This window comes from Toxotes jaculatrix, chromosome 3 (assembly GCF_017976425.1).
Source record: "Toxotes jaculatrix isolate fToxJac2 chromosome 3, fToxJac2.pri, whole genome shotgun sequence".
Lineage (NCBI taxonomy): Eukaryota > Metazoa > Chordata > Actinopteri > Toxotidae > Toxotes > Toxotes jaculatrix.
In genome coordinates this window covers 13,304,607-13,320,584 of record NC_054396.1, presented here as the reverse complement: position 1 = coordinate 13,320,584, position 15,978 = coordinate 13,304,607, and the positions used below count along the sequence as shown (strand labels likewise).

The window sequence follows — 15,978 nt, the reverse complement described above, 5'->3', positions numbered from 1 at the left end:
TGAATAAACTTAAAAGAGTCACAAAGGTGTGATACTAGAGTTAAATAGACCTTTTTCACAGTTATCATTTTAACTTATCACACACTCATTACACTTCTAACTGCTGCTCTGCAATAATCGCTGGAGCAAAGGCATCAATAATGTTAATGCTTTTCATGCCAAAATATCTGCCGTGAAAATATGAATCTGGTTTATTTAGGAATAACAAACAAACAAGAATTAATAAGACAACATTTTTGGCTTCCACTGAGGAGGCATGGCAGAAAAAATGTCTGAAACCACAGCTCCACACAGCGAGTGATTGCACAGCTACACTTTCTTTCACTAGAGGGAGCAACTGTCCTTCTGCCTCATTCTCTACAATACAAAGTGAAATGATGGAGGGGCCCATTCACTGCATTAATTTGGCATTTACCAACATACCAGACTACATCACTTTTGAACAATTAATTTTTAAGCATTTTTTTGTTTTTATTTCATATATTCTTGCTTGTTTCTTGTATTAAGTTAGTTCATTGTTATGTGGTTCTACAATATATTGCTCTGTAAATTTTCAGAACCTATATATTGTTTTGTCAGTTGATCATGAGAGAGAGAGAGCAATAAACAAATTGTTTTTGTTTGTCTGGTTGGTTGTTTTTGAAGTAAATTAACGGTTTTTAACGAACTCAGTTCTAAAAGTCATTAAATTCTAAAGACTTTGTTCACAATCTTTTCATCTTTTTGTTAAAATGGTTGGGCACCTTACACGTACTTATCTTTGTTTTATAGCATAGTAGAAGACCTGTGTATGTTTTTTATTTCAAAGGAAAGAAAGAAAAATGTTGAATACTTAAAACGTCATCGTCGTCTTACCATGTGACCTGTGAGGGCTGTTTGTTGGACGTCTGTTTCTCATCCCGACATAAAACGACTCCATCTCCAACTTCGACCCATTAACATTAAAACAAATAATTAAAACACAACTGACAATGTATTTGGAAAACGCTATTATATACTTGATATTGTAAGGCGAATACAAAACAATTCCCTGCCAGGGTGCTGGTGGAGAAGCGATTAGAAAAACTCAGAAATGCCACCCGGCTTCAGTTGTCGGTGTGTCTTGAACACAAAAACGAACGCTCTCTGAGTAACGCGGGAAACGCTCCTCTGTTGGTTCAGTGTTTTCCACCAAGGAGCAGCCGCCGCGCTAACCCACATATTTACTGATGCTATCGTTACAAGGGCCGATTAATGAGCCTTTCTGCAGCTTTTAGTGGTTTCACTCAGACCTGAGAAAGTTTATCCTCAACCGGAATCCCGTCCTCAGGCTGTGGTGAGTCCGGACCGCCTTAACCAGGTCGGAGGAGCGGTAAATTATATGTCCCCGCTCTGCTGGTTAACGTTTTTCCCCGTAGCCACCGAGCAGTTGTTGTTAGCCCCGACACAAAGAGAGGAGTCTTGCTAACCGGCTAAACAACCGACAGACCTATCAAGAAAACATGGACACGTTTCAGAAGGTGGAAAAGATAGGAGAGGGGACGTACGGAGTGGTTTACAAAGCGAAGAACAAAGTCACCGGAGAAACTGTTGCTCTGAAGAAAATCAGGCTGGACACGTAAGTTAGCGTGGGACCGCTGTCGGTTATCATCAGTGCGATGTGTGCAGCCAGCTAACATGAGCTTCCTCCACAGCACTGAACACATCTGAAGTGATTTCCCGGCTTGACACGGGAAGATACAAACATACAAAAACAACGTTTGTTATCGTCAGACTCTTAAGCCGAAGCCTTGCTTAGAAAACACTAATATGTAGGTGTATTTTCTTGTGCCCAAACCACTTGAGATTTGAAAAATTACAAATTCACGTCCACACTAAGGCGATAATGTGAGGCGAGAAATCACAACTAGAGCTGAAACGATTAGTCGATTGATCGGCGTTTAGGAAAATAAATAGTAATAAGTTGCAGCACTAGTTACAAATAGACATTGCTTTATTATATGGGGTCACGGGATCAGAAGTCCAGAAATCATGGAAATGATCATGGAGAATAAAAAATTTTAAACTTTTAAATATGGGTTTATTTGATTGTTGGCGCTGTGCATTCTCTAAAAATCCTGCATTCTTAATGTTGGCATACAGAAGGAAATGTTTATTTATTTGAAATATCCCTGTGCTGCCATATTGTGCCAAGGAACATACATTTTCTAGGCTTCGGCAGGTGGCATCAGTGAGTCAGTGTATCCAGTGTTTTGTGACCTCTGTATAATGCAGGAAGCAAAATCACTGGAGTGCTTGTCATTGTCATTGCTGATTTGTTAGCCGCGCTGCCAGTGATGGTGCTGTGATGTATTTATAACACTTAGAGCAGTGCCACTTTTAGAGGCTGCTGAAAGTATGCCTTTTGTCATGCTCGTCCAGTTATTTTGTTTTTATTAAGTTAATTCTGATGTGAATGCTATCACTGCCAACAGCATGATAACTCGGTGGGTGTGAGTGAGCTCAATAACAAAATCAGTCAATGTACTGTGTTTCGTTCAGGGAAACAGAGGGAGTTCCCAGCACTGCCATCCGAGAGATTTCACTTCTCAAAGAACTCAGTCACCCAAATATTGTCAAGTAAGTGCTTCATGTTGCATCTTTAGCCGCTTGAAAGATCATTGTATTGTTTGTGTTGGACTTTAGTCAAACCTGCCTGTTAACATGTTTCAGATTGCGAGATGTCATCCACACCGAGAACAAGCTCTACCTTGTGTTTGAGTTCCTTCATCAGGATCTAAAGAAGTTCATGGACTCCTCCTCAATCACTGGTATCCCACTGCCCCTGGTTAAGGTAAACAGTCATATTTGTGTCTTCAAGTGATCAAGAAGAAAGTGGACTCGAAATGCCAGAGTCAGCTCACCTATGTTTACGTTTTTGTTTTTTTCCTTTTGTTTGTAGAGTTACCTTTTCCAGCTGCTGCAAGGCCTGGCCTTCTGCCACTCTCACAGGGTCCTTCATCGAGACCTGAAGCCTCAGAACCTGCTCATCAACGCTCAGGGGGAGATCAAGCTCGCTGACTTCGGTCTGGCAAGAGCATTTGGAGTACCTGTCCGAACATATACACACGAGGTGAGGTGTACAGCTACCATTGTTTATCCACATCAACAGTCTTATTAAGTAAAATACAAGGTTATATAATTTAAAGTGCAAATTCATTACTATGCCCAGCTGGGGAATGAACCACTATGTATATCTGCAAACCACAAATTTCCCAGATTATGTGGGCTCCATTAGTAGTGATATGTCTCTTGAATAATTGAGTAATTTCCCCATTGCGGGACTATTAAAGGTTTATCTTATCTCAGAAAGCATTTGTACACCTTCAACTTTTCCTGAGTCTGTTTTGTCATGAGCTACATTTAAGAGTAAATTTACTGTGACCCCTTCTTTGTTGAAGTCACATATACTTGGTTAATTCTCCATCTACCTTATTTCTCAGACTAACGCGTTTTGGCAAATAAGCCTTCATTAAAATGGATATTTTGAGTTTTTCTGACTCACCTCTGTGATATTTTTATTTTTCAGGTGGTAACACTTTGGTACCGAGCGCCAGAAATTCTCCTTGGCTGCAAATATTACTCCACAGCTGTCGACATCTGGAGCCTGGGGTGCATCTTTGCTGAAATGGTAATGCTCTCAGTTTCCTCCTTCTCCACTGTGAATAAATAAAGCCTGCACACAATACACAGTGAATCAACATCTCAGTCTGGCCTCACTGTCCGCTCTTGTACAGATCACCAGGAGGGCCTTATTCCCCGGCGACTCAGAGATCGATCAGTTATTCAGAATTTTCCGCACCCTGGGCACACCTGATGAGACCGTCTGGCCTGGAGTCACAACAATGCCTGACTACAAACCATCTTTTCCCAAGTGGGGCAGACAGGATTTATCCAAAGTGGTACCTCTTCTTGACGAGGATGGAAGAGAACTGCTCGGAGTGAGGACATTTGCAGTCAATTCATACATACATGTTAATTTAATACATCCACCCAGGAGGTTGATCTTGTATGCTTTAGGGTAAATATATGAAGTCTGTGGACATATTTATTGACCTCATTTTTCTGTCTTTGTTGATTTTCTCTTTGCAGGAAATGCTGAATTATGATCCAAACAAAAGGTTATCTGCCAAAAACGCCCTGGTACATCGATTCTTCCGTGACGTCACCAGACCAGTTCCCCATCTGAGACTCTGAGTCGAGCTAAATATATCAGGCTGTTTTTATGCCAACAATGTGCAAGCAATAAGGACCTCCTCAACTTCCTTTCAGGACCATCCCTGGAATGGACAGAAACAGTGGACACTACAGGAAATGTTGGATCCGTCAATGGATATTTGATAATAATGAAAACCAGCTTTCTAGAAGATAGATGTCCAGAAAATGTTGCTGTTTTGTTTCAGCTCTGAAATTGTAATAGTTATGAATGTTTAACTGTAATTTTCAATATCACATTGTGCATATTTATGTGCAGCTGCCATTTTTGATGTACATGTCATTTGTGATTGGGAGGGTCCTCTGACTGAGCGCAGGTCTGGCCGACACATTCTGGTTACGCACCATTAAATTTACCAATATAATCGGTATGTTTGCTTCAGGATGTCCACATATAGTCAAGTAGGTAAAATTAAATATTATTTGAAACGTTTGTGGGATAGTGCAAATAACAAATGTCACGCTTTGTAAGACTGAGCAGCAGCTCAATGAAAGATGGAGCGACGACTCTGCACAAGTCGTCACACAACAGTCATTGTCAGCTGATGTTAAACATTCTGAAAGAACATGGAATTATAACCGTGTTCTTCTAGTTTGTTTGTTTTTTTTCTCACAGCTAAATTCAAAATTTGGGTCCAAAGTATCTTGAAGTGATTTTGAAATTGCACCTTGGATTATTTAACACACAGAAAAGCTTAATGGTGGTACAGGTTTTCTGGCAGGATTCATATCTCAGCTTTGTACACAGTGCGGTCGTGATATTCAAATGTTCCCTGTTGTAATTCATATTTTACAGAATTTAACGAGCTGTTGTATTTTTCTTACTCTAGATTTTATCCAACCCAATTGAACTGTTTTTTATGGATATTGTTTATTTACAGTTTGAAAAAAAAAATAAACTTGTTCAAATAACTGTTTATTTTGGTTTCAGGTTAACAGAGTCTGTTGCAGTTTGAGCGTAAGTGAATCATGTTTTCTTCACTTCTGGATCCAAGTCATGCCAAATAGTTTGTGAGACTCAAATGCTCTCTGGCCTCATTGAATCAAATTACTTTTTTTACTTACTTTGTTTGGTGGAAAACCTACTGTGGGGAAACGCTTGTGTTCTCCGAGTAAATATAAACAATCAACCAAATTGTTTCTACATAAATGAGTTTTTATTTGTCACGTCATATTTAGACAAACAGTCAAACAGTACAAAAGTTCACATGTTCACATGTTTGTATGTCTACATACTGTACGTAGAAAAAAACAGACCGCCTTGTGTTAGCAGGTTTTGTTTTCCATTTATTTTCATAATGAACAATAATTAGAGGAAACAAATTTCTGGAAAGTGAGCATGTTAGAAGCAAACAATTAGATGTTATACTCGGATATAAATTAATAATAAAAAACTGCATTTTATGAGAGGCATGATTCAGATAGTGGTGCTCTTTGTTAATTTTGGTGATTTCATTTAGTAAATAGTTAACACCACAAAATACGTATGTGCTCGACAGGTGGGAAAAGTACACAAAGCTTAAAGAGAGAAATACATTACTGCTAGCCAGCTAGCTGTTTCTTGCTCATAGTGAAAATATTGTTATGGATACTTATGGTGACAACACCACAGATGTTTTAATGATGATATTTGTTGGTTATACACTTTAGTAACCTGGACACTAGAAAGACTGGTAAATTAATTAAGCCACAAAATGAAATTTAATTAAAGAAAATGTTTATTTTTGATGCTACATTGGGGAAAAGAACTAAGGATCAATGAATCTGACTCAATTGGAAATGACAAGAGAGAGTGCTTATATTTACTTACTTATATTAGGCTACCAAGATTTAAATGGTCACAATTTTTTATGGACAGCAAAATGACATGTTTAGTATAAGATTAAAGTGATTAAAGATTGTTAAAGTGAGTCGTCAGAGGTGTTTTACTAATTTGTAGTATGATGTGACCTAATTTTGGACAATATGTGTGTGGACAAAAAAGAAACAAGCTCTTGGAACAACTTTAGAAACAGACAGCAACACATGAAATCACAGGAAAGTACAGTAATTCTATTCAAGTCGACCCACCAGCAGACGCAGAGTTGATTGTAAAGATGGAGGTGCAGTGCAGAGTCTGATTAGAGAAACATGTTATAGAGAAGTCATGAAACCTCTCAAAATCTGCAAATGCGTCCAATGTTCACATCTGAAAGTGTGTGAAAGTACACTGACACATTTCTACAATCCAGCACTTTTGAACCTTTTTCAAACACAAAGGAACATATACCAGTAATTTTGCATTTTTATCCTATTTACTACAAGTCATTGTCGGCTATTTAGCAAACAATGTTGGAGTGTTTTATTTAAAGTATTTTAAAGCAGCACATATTTTCTGTTAATTTCCTCATGGTAGGGAAATCAAAATGGGGGAGTCTTGAAATGTTCTTGAGTTGTTTAATGCATCATAGTGAACATCAGGTCTGCATTCAGTTGTGTTTTCAGAGTTATGTAATTGTGAAGTAACACAGCGTGGTATTTCTATATAAAGACTAATAAAAAGTGGACTTGATTTTTTACTGTGATTATGTAATGTCTCACAAGTTTCAAAAGTATGAGATGGAAACTAATGGCTGACTGAAAATTAACACAAAAACACAGAAAAATCTGAAATTCTACAGCACACTTCATAAAAATGGTAACCAGATATGTTACATATACATAAATTGTGAGGAGCTAAAACTTGCAAAAACACTGGTATGGCCTTTTTACGGGTTGGTGGGGGGTTGTTTGTATTAACTCAAACTCAAACTTCTAGTTTCTTTTTCATGAGAAGCTTGTACAGGATCTGGTAGCCATCATCCCAGGCATAGAGCAGCTGCTCCTGTGGGTTGTACTTCAGACTGGAGTGAGCTCCATAGCGTTTTGGAAAGTAAACCAGCGGTGCGTCTTCGCTGGTCACCATGTCATTGACGTCAAACACACACTGTACACGTGAGCGACCGGGCTGCTTGGTGTTATACACCACATACAGAGTGCCACAGATGACAAAGGCTGCCTCCGCGTTCTCCCTCGGACAGTTTGTGTCCCACATCTGCTCGATGTCCAGCGAGTTGGCGTCGATTTTGGCCAGAGAGATGTGTCTCTCGTTCTGCCGTGTGCCGTAAATGGCCCACAGGCCTTCCTCGTCCACAGCCAGGTCCACTACTGTCTCAGGGGTCAGGCTGTACACTGGGACTTGGTCCTGGACAGGAAACACTGCGCTGTCCATCACAGAGTTGTTCTTCATGTCATATTTAACCACCTTTATCTCTTCCACCTGATTTATATAATAGGCATGATTGTTATAGACCACATGTCCTGTTCCCTTCCAGGCTGATGGCAGCTTCACGGTCTTGGACAGAGACAAGCCCAGAGAGCGGGTGAAGTCTTGCACAGAGGAAAACTCATGGATGGTGTCATCATCTGTCCCATTAAAAATGTAGACCTTCCCAGAGCCTCTGTTGGTGTCTTTGCTCCACATGCCCTTTGGCCCTCCAACTCGCTTCAAGATCTTCATGGCTTTTATACTGGAGATCATGTCGCTGCAGTCTGGATATAAGAGAGTGAGACGTCATATGTGATGGGTGACAAGGTGAAGTTCCAAGAAAACAAGGTCCTCATGTCCTCATGTCTGTAACTTTCAAACTCTTAAGGCCACAACTGTATGAAGTGTTTCCAACCAGGATGGACGGCAAATCCTGTCTTATCTGTTTGTGCTGTGTACAGATGACTGACAAATTAAAGTAAATCTAAATAATGTGCCATACTAAGGTGTTGATGACCATGAGCCACCAGTACAGCTTCGACAAACTAAGAAATAGACTCTCCCTTTCTTATTTCTTTATTTAGTGTTTTGATGATGATGCTGTCTGAACACAGCTGCTAATCATTTCTTATAGATGCTGAGGTTGATAGAGGTTGATATCTAATGACTGTGGAAGCTACAGCCTGTGATTCATGTCATTTTTTGTACTCATCAAAACATTCATTGACTGGAAGAACCTGCATGTGTTGTGTTTCTCCACTCATTCATTTAGGTTTTCCCTAACTTACAAAACAATATTATCTTAAAACATATACTTTACTACATCTACAGAACCACACTAGTTTTTGTATGTACAATATGAATAAATATACATGACTCATTGACACATCTCAAGCAGTATGTTTTCAATATATTATAATATTTTGACTTCTGATAAATGATGTATGATAAATCATGTTGTTGTCAAAAGTGAGTTAGTGTATCTAAAAATGAATAAATTACAGGTCACTGGCTCACTAATGTAGTGACATGTACAACAAAGGGAAACAGTCTAAGAACATCACATCTCACCTGTGAGTTTTGAATATTTGGCCTTCTGCTTCTCCTTCACCAGAGTCACCTGCTGCTCTATCAGCTTGTCGTCCACATCCACACACGGCTGAGCCCCGTTCTGAGTCTCCAGATAGTCCAGCTCACGTTCCACCCGGTCCACCCTCGTCCCCACACTGTCCAGGTTCATTCTCAGTGCTTCTTTCTCTTTGTCCAGGTTCTCCAGCTGGGAAACCATTTGTTGCTTAAGCTCCCGCAGCTCTGAGGCATAACGGGTGGTCTGTTCGTGCCAGAGAGAGATCCGGTCCTGTTTTAAACAAAGGTGATTAGTTACATCTGAATCTGAACACAAGCAGAAATAGTCAGGCTCCATGTTAGACTTTCAACAGTACAAACACTACATGGATATTTGCATTACAGGAACTGTAAATGTATTTCTAGAAAGCACAGAAAAGGCCATAATTTCATGTTCCTTTCAGGTTCAGTGAATACATCGGGGACAGAAGGGTATAATAAGTAGGAAACTTGTCCTTCAAACAACCAGGTTCAACCTACACGTGGCAAGTATCCACCCTGCTCAAATATCTTTTAGCAAAACACTGAATCCTGCCAGTGCTCTCTGTGGGTGCTGCTCCGAGGCAGATCCTGACCTCTGACCTCGCTGTGGAGGAGAGAACTGCAACAAGACTTTCTCTACAGGTGATCAGCAAAGTCTGACACCACTTCACAGAACAATAAAGACACTGACGGATGTGAATGAACAACAGTTTGAGCACTTCAGACCTAAAATGAAAGACAATAAAACATTAGCCAAGAAAACAATGTTAAAACATACTAACAACTAATGGTAATTTAGCATTAGTCTGATTCCTGAAGCATGTTTGAAACAATACATGACAAAAGTAAGTTCCAGCACAAACAGGAAATTCCCTGAAAGATGTTTAATTTTCCATGTTGCTGGTGAAATCATTGCTTTTATACATCACAATGAATGTAATTTTGTGATGCCACAATAGTAAGAACAGTTTTCTGACATCGTATAAGTATATAAAACTTTTTAGATACATCCTTAACTTGGTGTCAAATCCCAGACAAGAAGCTCATAATCCCATACACATTTAAAAAAGTTGTATTTTCCAGCATTTTCCCCAGGATTTGCCCACATCTGCATTCCATTGCCTTTGCCCTGTCCCTGGAAGTTTCCTCTCACAGGGACTCTGGAGCGCAGGGCTCGGCAGGGAGGTAAAAGGAGTCTTACCTCAATAGCAAGCAGCCTCCGCTCCAAATAGTCAATCAGTGCTTGGTGCTGAGCAGTGGCAAAGCAGGCCAAAGTAACCAAGACAACAAGTCCTCTCATTTTGTGTCGGCTAAGTCTCTTTAGCTCCTGTAAAATCTTGACTGGAGTTCAGTGGGAGTGTGTGGAGGAGCAAGCAGATTCCCAGAGGTGGGCTGGAATGTTTTACTTAGCTGTCTGGGAGGAGCCAAAAACATCTGGTGCAGCTGGAGGCACACAGTCTAACAGAGACAAGACAGTCCACCTCATTTTTAATTCAGTTTTTACATGGTTGACCAATTGAAAAGCCAAAAAATATGTGGTCTTGAGTGTATTTCTGGCTTTGGTCAGGTTGGAACCTTTATTTCTTTAACAAAGGGCATTAATGTGGGGTAGGATCACAAGTTGTGTAGGAGGAGGAAGCAAAATGTGAGTAGGAGTCAGTGAGGCACTGTACTCCTGCCTGAAGGGGAAGATATAATGGACTATGGATTCTAATCAGAACAATAAATTACCCATGTTTTAAGCTCTCCAACTAAGTTAGAATGAAAAGTTCTCAGCAACACATAATTAAAGGATAGATTATGTACTGTTCATACATACAGACCTGTGCAAAAGTTTTAGACACTTTGGATTTTTAGCTCCTCATCCATCACACAGCACCATCAGGGAGGCGTCTGTTCAGATTCATTCTGCAGCATAAAAACAACCTCAAACACACAGCCAGAGTCATAAAGAACTATCATCAGAGACAAAAGAGGAACAAGGGGTGCTGTGACAGATGTTCTGGCTCACACAGAGCCCTGATCTCAGTCCTCATCACATCATGGAGTCAGTCTGGGATTACACGAAGAGACAGAAGACACTGAGACAGATTACAGAACAACAGTGGCATGTTCTCCGGCAACCTTCCAGCCAAGTACCTAAAAAAAGTGTGCACAAGTGTACTGAGGAGAACTGGTGGTGTTCTTAAGGCAAATGGTGGTCACACCAAATATTGATGTTTTTTTTTTTTTTCAGTTTTCTGCACTTTGTTTAAAGGTAATTGATAAATAAAAACTATTCATGGCATTATTTATGAAAGCCTCCCCACTCCAAATATGCATTGAAACAGTACTCACAGGCTCATGTGTACAGTGACACAGTCACTGGTGGATGTAAAATGATCCTGTCCTGCAAAACAACTTGTGTAAAAATTCACAGTCCTCATTTTATGCAAAAAAAAGTAGATTAGTAGAAAAGATTAGATTTCAACTTCGAATCAAGAGGGTATGATTATTTAACATTTTCACTGAGGATTTCATCCCCTATCTCTCACAGTGGAGTTGCACTAAGAAAGGATCTCTTCAGGGGCGGAGGAATAATCACGGTGACCAATAATTCTTCCACTGTGCATATGGACATGTGAGTATTGAGACAGACTTAAAAAAAAAAAAAGTGAAATTGTTCTTAACAATTCTACCAGATGTATTTCTTGGACATTGTCCTGAGCTGTACTGGAACGGGAAATAAGTCCGGTGTCTTTGTTTTAAAGTCTGTTAAGGTGCTATATTATGAGTATGTCATAACACAGATGACAAGAAGTGAAGAATAGTTGTGGATGAATCCAGATGTTCAATGACATTCATTTTATTTTTTGGGATTAGAGCCACTTTGAGGATCCGTTTGATGTCACAGGCTCTGAGCAGCCATGTAAACCTGGTTGCGGTTAAAAGTGATATTTACACTGGAAAAAAATGTTAATAAAACAGTGTCTGAAAAGTATTTATAAAATGTTCCTTTTTCAAAATTGATTCATTATGTGTTGCAGTCATATTAGCAGTGTGTCTGCCATGTCTCCCAGCTCTTCCTGTGCACAGGAACAGTTGTATTAGTAGTAATGATGTCTACAGCATGACAAAAACAGCAGTTAGTTTGGTGACTGGTGAATTACTGAAAGAAATAGGAAATACTATTAAAACTGTCTCTGGTCTCCCTTGTAGTTTTTAAGACCACCTTGCTATACAAAAGCCAGATGACATCATTTGAACACCTATTTTTCCTAAAGGTTTCTTTGACCGTGTTTTTCCAGCTTGCTCTAAAACTCAGCTAAAGAACAGAATAATTACAGAGTATGTATGTTTGGTTGTGCTCATGCTCTGATTAACAGCCCCTGTCCTTTTGGGTTTTGCAGGTGTGTCATTCCTTTCATTTTTGCTGTTTTAACCACAACGTAATTTCCAGTAGAGACTCAGACATGCAAAAAGTTGTGGAAGTAAGCATTTTTTTTTTTTTTTTTTTCATGAGACTGAGAAGGCAAATGTTTGATTACACGTTTTATTGTTTAACTAGTGCAGTCTGTCTTTCCTTTGTGCTGTGTTTATGATTTTATGTAAATTGCCACCCTGTGCATTAGGAGTGGTAAATACATTTTGCAAATCAAAACAGTATTATTTTCATTCTGTGTGAGTGAACTACTATGGACTTGCTTTGCATTTTCATATTTTCAACACCACTGCAGTGACCCTTCCCGCACACGGCCCATTGGTACTATCACCACTAACAGAATGGTGGCCTTTAAACTACTAATATCAGTCCCAGGCCAAGAGTTTCTACAGAGTTTCACAGTTACAAAAATATAGCTAGTAATCTATTTAAAAGAACAATCAGTTTATACTTTTAAATACACAGATGATCTGTCCTGGGTTTTTCTTGCCCTGCACCTCCTACAGACTGCACTCCCCCCACACACCTGAGCAGAATAAGCTATTTATAAAATGAACTGAAGACTGGGGAAAAAAAACACAGGTGGCAGGTTCACAGGATCACAAACAACAATATTAGGAACAAAGCTGAATGTAAGATCTAATGCAATCAAGAAACCAGCTCAGCCACAAGCTCGACAGATTTTGAATGTGTCATGAGGTTTGCTGTTGTTGGTTGTTTCTTTTTCTGTTTTTTCCATTTGTTTGCTGAGTGTATGTTGGTGTTGGCGTGGGTTGGCGTTTCCCTGGTCCTGGTCCTCCCTGGTCCCTCACCCTCATCAGAATGATTCCAACCACCTGTGTCCAATCACCCGATTGGACACAGGTGGTTGGCTATCTACCTCCCTTCTGGAGTTTAAGAGGCCCAGCTTTCCACTCAACCCTCGCCAGATCGTACCGTCGTCTACCTGGTGACTAGTTCTCTGAGCCCTGTGATTTTTGCCCTTGTGGTTAAATCTTTGAATCTTTTGCTTGTGTTTTTGTTTTTGCCTTACCTTTTTGCCCCTCTCCTAACCGCTCACCTCTCGCTCCCTGCAGATTCCGCCGGATTACCCCTCTCCGTGCTTCCTCCACACTGCCTCAGCCGACACCTCCAAGTTCTCCGGGAAACCCCGCCGCCTTTAGTTCCCTTCATTATTCATTATTTGAACTCTGTGAATAAACTGTTTATCACGTTCGAAGTTTGCCTTCGTTCTGCTTTTGGGTCCAGGTCCTGACAAACAGACAGACAGTTTCTTCTTCAGTGCCAACACTTTTTTTTTAATGCAACCAAATGCTTACCAAATCTCACCTCACCTCTGTCATGGGCGGAAGCTTTCCTGGGGGAAGCGGGGGTGAGCAGGTATTAGTATACTTATTTTTTAGCGGAGTTTAAACTGGTTTTCTGTCACCCCAATGCCCCTGCTAACGCTTCAGAAACGCTCTTAAACATTAGACAGAGTTCCCGGACTGTGGCAGCGGAAGCGGGCTGGAACGAAGCGGCGCTTCGTGCGGGGTTCATCAACGGGTTGTGTGAGGAACTCAAAGATGAGCTAGTTGCTAGGGATGAACCGGATTCGTTTAATGAACTAATATTTCTTATGATTAATCTAGACTCCCGGAGGAGAGAAAGGAGCCGCGAGCGCGCCGTCCGGCCCCCTCCGCCGTCCCGCCGTGCTCCCGAGCGATGCCAGTGTGATGGGGGGGGGGTTCAACCCACCTGCTCCGCGACGTCTGCTCAGACTCCAGCGATAGTTTCTGAGGAGCCCATGCAACTGGGCCGCGCCACGCTCTTCCTGCCCCTCGCGCCCAAACTCGGCGGCCCACTCAGGAAATCACCATGAACACATTTCCTTTTTGGTTTTCTCTGCTCCTCATACCCCCCTGGTTCTCGGATTCCCTTGGCTAAAAACCCACAACCCACACATTGATTGGGCAGCAGGTAAAATAATTAACTGGTCAATTCTCTGCCATCAAACATGCTTACATTCTGCTTTGCCACCCCCAGGGAAGAGCCCCGATCCTGACCCCACGCTCCAGACCCCAGACTTGTCTTCAGTCCCTCCTGAACCGACCTCGGCAAGGTATTCAGTAAAAGTAAGGCCCTATCTCTTCCAACTCACAGACCTTACGATTGCCCAATAGGCTTGTTGCCTGGTTCCTCTCTCCCCTCTGGCCGGCTTTACATCATGTCAAAGCCAGAGAGGGAGGCCATGGAAACATACGTCAATGACTCTCTAAAAGCAGGTATCATTCGCCCTTCCTCCTCGCCTCTGGGGACAGATTTCTTTTTTGTTGAAAAGAAAGAAAAGACTCTCCGTCCATGTATAGACTATAAGGAACTGAATAACATCATTGTGAAAAACAAATACCCGCTACCCCTCATCTCCTCTGCCCTAGAGTCACTCCACGGCTCCACCATCTTCACCAAGCTGGACCTCAGGAATGCTTACCACCTGGTAAGAGTCTGAGAGCGGGATGAGTGGAAAACAGCATTCAACACCCCTCTCTGACACTTTGAATACTTGGTGATGCCTTTCGGACTGACTAACGCCCCTGCTGTTTTCCAGGCCATGGTTAATGATGTACTCAGACTTTTTGAATCGCTTTGTATTCATCTATCTGGATGACATTCTCATCTTTTCACAGGACCCTCATCAGCTCCGCTGTCCTTCACTTCTACATAGCAGCCTGCTCAACCTGCTCCTGCAACAAGTCCTCACGTCTGTCTCCTGCTGGTGCGTTACTTCCCCCGCCTGTTCCACACCGTCCCTGGTCCCATGTAGCCATAGACTTTGTTTCTGGTTTACCTCCCTCCAATGGGCACACCACCATACTCACTGTTGTTGACCGGTTCCCTCTGGTCTCGCAGGTTTTCAGGCTACATGGCATTCCCTCAGACATTGTATCTGACAGAGGTCCTCAGTTCACCTCACAGGTATGGAAAACTTTTTGCAGCTCCCTTGGCGCCACTGTCAGTCTCTCCTCCGGTTTTCATCCCCAGACCAACTGAGGACGAAATAGATCTAGCTGTTCCCTCTGTCCAGGCTCACATTGCCTGCTGCAAACGGGTCTGGAGTGAGGCCCGTAGAGCCCTCCTCAAAACCGCCTCCATCTACAAACGACAAGCTGACCATCACAGAACCCCTGCTCCGGATTACACCCCAGGTCAAAAGGTTTGGCTCTCCACCAAGGACATTCCCCTTAAGGCCCAATCCAAAAAGCCCTCTCCCAAGTACATAGGCCCCTTTGAGGTAGAAAAAAAATCATTAACCCTGTGTCTGTACGCCTGAAACTCCCCCGGTCCCTCCGTATTAACCCCACCTTCCATGTTTCCCTGCTCAAGCCTGTTTCCTCCCACGCCTCTGGGCTTTACTGTTGTGTCCTACATGTCTTCAAACAAACCCAGCTCTCCAAGGTGTGACAGTAGTTTCATAGGAAAGACACAACCAGGCCTGACACCCTTAGCCTGACTATATGTGTATGAACGTGTTGTATGAAACATAATACAATGCTAAAAATAATGCCATTGTGACTAATACTATCACTAATGATAATAATAATGTTTATTAATAACTGTTATCTCATGGTTATCAGTAACTATAATTCATTCTTGTGGAAGCATGTGGTCTATCTACCTGTAGCTGTTCATGTGTCCATATATGGTGCGGATGTGGTGGTACGGGGCTGAGTGGGCTGGGAAATGAATGGAGATGACGGCAATGATCAGCGTTGCTGTGCGTGCATTTGAATATGAGTCCATCCTTTTTTTTTTCAGCACATTTGCCTACAGGATTGTGAGTCGTCCTCAGTGATTGGGCAGAACACCGTGAAAGGTCCTGAAACATGCAAACACAGGCAAATGTGGGGCACTGAGGGGAAGAGGATTGAGGCCCCTTTGTTATCACATAGGA

At 41.6% G+C, this 15,978-nt stretch overlaps 2 protein-coding genes across 2 annotated transcripts; one reads left to right on the top strand and one right to left on the bottom strand.

Moving 5' to 3' along the window:
• The first annotated feature begins 1,177 nt into the window (after positions 1-1,177).
• On the top strand, positions 1,178-5,595 carry cdk2 (cyclin-dependent kinase 2). The gene is made up of 7 exons (XM_041033948.1): positions 1,178-1,597; positions 2,521-2,598; positions 2,692-2,812; positions 2,921-3,091; positions 3,548-3,649; positions 3,756-3,959; positions 4,111-5,595. The coding sequence occupies exons 1-7, from the start codon at positions 1,482-1,484 to the stop codon at positions 4,213-4,215; spliced, it is 897 nt and encodes a 298-aa protein (XP_040889882.1). The 5' UTR covers positions 1,178-1,481; the 3' UTR covers positions 4,216-5,595.
• A 365-nt stretch (positions 5,596-5,960) lies between these two features.
• On the bottom strand, positions 5,961-10,221 carry olfml3b (olfactomedin-like 3b). The gene is made up of 3 exons (XM_041033947.1): positions 9,828-10,221; positions 8,591-8,876; positions 5,961-7,803 (listed from the first exon to the last, which is right to left on the bottom strand). The coding sequence occupies exons 1-3, from the start codon at positions 9,924-9,926 to the stop codon at positions 7,019-7,021; spliced, it is 1,170 nt and encodes a 389-aa protein (XP_040889881.1). The 5' UTR covers positions 9,927-10,221; the 3' UTR covers positions 5,961-7,018.
• Between the last annotated feature and the right edge of the window lie 5,757 nt (positions 10,222-15,978).

Coding starts and splice junctions, on each gene's coding strand:
- olfml3b (XM_041033947.1), bottom strand. CDS start 9,926: ATGAGAGGACTTGTTGTCTTGGTTACTTTGGCCTGCTTTGCCACTGCT. Junction 8,877..9,827: donor GGAGGCTGCTTGCTATTGAG/GTAAGACTCCTT, acceptor TGTTTAAAACAG/GACCGGATCTCTCTCTGGCA. Junction 7,804..8,590: donor CAAATATTCAAAACTCACAG/GTGAGATGTGAT, acceptor TCTTATATCCAG/ACTGCAGCGACATGATCTCC.
- cdk2 (XM_041033948.1), top strand. CDS start 1,482: ATGGACACGTTTCAGAAGGTGGAAAAGATAGGAGAGGGGACGTACGGA. Junction 2,813..2,920: donor TCCCACTGCCCCTGGTTAAG/GTAAACAGTCAT, acceptor TTTTGTTTGTAG/AGTTACCTTTTCCAGCTGCT. Junction 3,650..3,755: donor GGTGCATCTTTGCTGAAATG/GTAATGCTCTCA, acceptor GCTCTTGTACAG/ATCACCAGGAGGGCCTTATT.